The sequence below is a fragment of the Pteropus alecto genome, unplaced genomic scaffold, assembly GCF_000325575.1.
Source record: "Pteropus alecto unplaced genomic scaffold, ASM32557v1 scaffold45, whole genome shotgun sequence".
NCBI classification, from domain to species: domain Eukaryota; kingdom Metazoa; phylum Chordata; class Mammalia; order Chiroptera; family Pteropodidae; genus Pteropus; species Pteropus alecto.
In genome coordinates, this window is record NW_006442491.1 from 40484913 (window position 1) to 40487881 (window position 2969).

The 2969-nt window shown below is 71.6% G+C and overlaps 1 protein-coding gene across 1 annotated transcript in view; it reads right to left on the reverse strand.

Annotated features, from left to right (window-relative positions):
* The window catches only part of HELZ2 (helicase with zinc finger 2), a 14039-nt gene that overhangs the window by 3743 nt on the left and 7327 nt on the right, over nucleotides 1-2969 (reverse strand). The window contains exons 11-12 of the mRNA XM_025039875.1: nucleotides 203-2969; nucleotides 7-59 (exon numbers count right to left, since the gene is read on the reverse strand). The exon at nucleotides 203-2969 is cut by the window's right edge and continues 107 nt beyond it. Of these exons, the coding sequence (XP_024895643.1) occupies nucleotides 7-59; nucleotides 203-2969 (2820 nt within the window). The remainder of the gene's footprint in view (nucleotides 1-6; nucleotides 60-202) is intronic.

The following is a 2969-nucleotide window of genomic DNA, read 5'->3' on the forward strand; positions in this document are numbered from 1 at the left end:
TGATGCTGATGACCAGCTGGGACGCAGCCTTCAGCCCACGCACCGCTTCTTCCTTGCGGCTGGAGACAGGAGGAGGGGAAGATGGACGCTGGAATGTTGACAGGCCGCCCCCAGGGAGGGGCCGCTGCCCCGGGAACCACCCCTCCCGGAGGAGGGCGCCTACGCCCCCGCCCCACCCGCCGGCCCCGTGGACGCCGCTCACATGTCGGGCAGCAGCTTGGGCAGCACCTCGACGGTGAATTGGGCGCCAGGCCTCAGAACCTCCTTCGGAACCTTGTCTGTGGCCATGTGCTGGATGAAGAAGCGCACGTGCCGGTCGGCCTGGCCCTCCTTTGAATTTGGGTCCTCGTCCTCCGTCAGCCCGTGGGCCACCCAGGTGTACGTGACAGGGTCGATGCTCAGGCCGGGGCCCAGGCTGCTGGAGCACAGCTCCCCTGCGTCGGGCCTGGCCGGCAGCCCCTCGAGCCGGATGCAGAGGTAGCAGTGGCCGAAGCTGATGTCGATGCAGTGCTTGCTGAGGAAGGCGGCCTCCAGGCGGAAGGCGCCCCGCAGCCGCCCCTGCGCCGCCCGCTCCGTGCCCCAGGCGATGCGCACGTGCTGCAGCGTGACGGCGTCATTCTCGGCCACCACGCCGGTGGCCGACTCCAGGGAGCAGAACGGCTGCCACACGCGGGCGTAGTCGTCCATGCTGCGGCACCGGTCCTGCCACGCCTGGGGCGCGTGGCCCGAGAAGCAGTCGCCCGGCCGCTCCACGTGCTCCAGGCAGAGGCTGAGGCCGGGCGCCACGGCCCACAGCTGCACGGCCGGTGCCAGGATGCCCCGCTGCAGGGTGGTGCTGAGCTGCACCTGCAGCACGTCCCCGCTGCCCAGCTCCCGGGCCACCTCCACGAAGTGGCCGCAGCGACTGCGCAGCACCTGCCCCAGCTCCCGCTGTGGGGCCCCTGCCGTGCCCTGCTCCTGCACGAGGGCAGCCGCCTCCGGCCACCGCTGCTCCTCCACCAGCTGCAGCAGCTGCTGCCACAAGGCGGCGTCCACGGGCCGGGTGTGCGGGTCCTGCAGGGCGCCGGGCAGCGGGCGGCACAGCTCCTCCATCTGCACCGAGTAGATACGGCGTCGCCACACGAGCTGCAGGCCCGGCCGGCCCTTCAGGGCGTGGGGGTGCTCGGCCAGCTGCAGGGAGCGGTAGTGGACGGGGCAGGGGTCGGGCAGGGTGTCGCGGTTGGCCGGGAAGAGCAGCTTGAAGCAGCGGGCGCCCGCCTCCACGTCCGCCACGAAGCCCAGCTTATCACGTGGCTGGGCCCTGAGCCGCGTAGCGAGGTGCAGGCTGCAGGCCCGGCGCTGGTAGCTCTGGGCGCGCGTGTGCTGGCGGCTGAAGTCTTGGCACATCCCATCGATGTCCCTGGCGGGGTAGGCGTGGCCCCCGTGGCCCAGCGCCAGCAGGATCAGCCGCTGCAGCACCACGTCCAGGTACCTGCGGATGGGCGAAGTGGCCCAGGTGTACCTGTCCACCTGCAGCGAGTAGTGGCTGGCCAGCTGTTCCTCACCCTGGCTGGAGCGGCCGAAGACAGAGCGGCCCAGGGCCTTGCGGAAGTCCAGGCTGGCGGGAGCCAGAGAGGGATGCATGTCGTCCGTGGTGACGAGGTCCACCAGCCAGTTGACATCCTGGGCCTGGGCTGCCAGCTGGACGTGCCTCCAGAGGGAGGCCAGCAGGTGGAGCGGGGGCTGCCGCGTGTCACAGGGGCTGCAGCCAGGCAGGTGGTGGCGCAGGTGCAGGGACAGGGGCACCAGGTCCCTGTGCTTCTCGCGCAGGGCCTCCAGCTGGCGGCCGCTGGGCGCCGGCTGCCACCGCAGCGGCGTGATGGTTCGGGTGCACTCGCTGCCCACCAGGAACTCTGCCACCAGGCTGTTGAACTGGATCATGTACTCCTTCACCATGGCGTGGGCCCCGCGGAAGCCCAGCACGCTGTCCTCATCCGGCTGTTCGTAGTGGCAGGCGGCCTGCAGGCGGCGCCGGCGCAGCACGTGGGCGTAGTGGCAGGCGGCGGCCAGGCAGGCCTCCACCGAGTCCAGGCGGGCCGGCGGCTCCAGGCCGGCCCCCGGCTGCTCCCTGATCACCCGTTCCGCCTCCTCGTAGGTCAGCTGGCGGTCAGAGCGAATCACAGACAGTGCGAAGCGCAAGCTCTTGAGCCGGTCGCTGCCCTTCTCGAAGGCGACAAAGAGAGAGACGGCGAAGCGGTCCTGGCCGGGCAGCAGGCTGAACGCGCCCTGGCAGAGCTCGGCCGGCAGCAAGGGCGTCGGCTCCCGGTCGGGGGCATAGAACGCCGTGCCCCGATTGCGGGCGTCCACGTCCAGGGCCCCGTCCCTGGGCATGAAGCTGGCCACGTCGGTGATGTGCACGGCCACTTCATAGCTGGGGCCCAGGTCCCGGACGCTGAGGGCGTCGTCGAGGTTGCAGGCGCCCTGCGGGTCCACGGTGAAGGTCGGGAAGCCGCGGCAGTCCTCCCGGCCGCCGGGGGCCCGGCCCAGCTCGGCGCGGTACCTCTGCAGCACCTTGGAGACCGAGGCGGGGTCCGGCGAGGGCCTCTCCAGGCCGTACTCCAGGTCCAGGACGCGGAGGCCCTGCTCCCAGGTGGTGGCCTCGGGCAGCACCTCCAGAACGATGCCCAGCGGGTAGTAGAAGCGCTCCCGCCACAGGACGACACGCACCCAGAAGAGCCGGCGGCGCCAGGCCTGAGGCGGGAGCCGCTCGTAGCGCACGCGCTGCACGCGGCCCTGCAGGAGCCGGTGGATGGGCACCTGCTGGGGGTCCTTCAGCTCGGCCACGAAGATCTTGGTCACGGAGCCGTCGATGGGCGTCAGGATGCGCGAGTCCCACTCGTCCATGCGGCACACGAACGCCAGCTCACGGCGCCGCCGCTTCAGCACGCCCAGCACGCGGCCCTGCGGCCGCCCCCCGGGGCCGCGGTCAC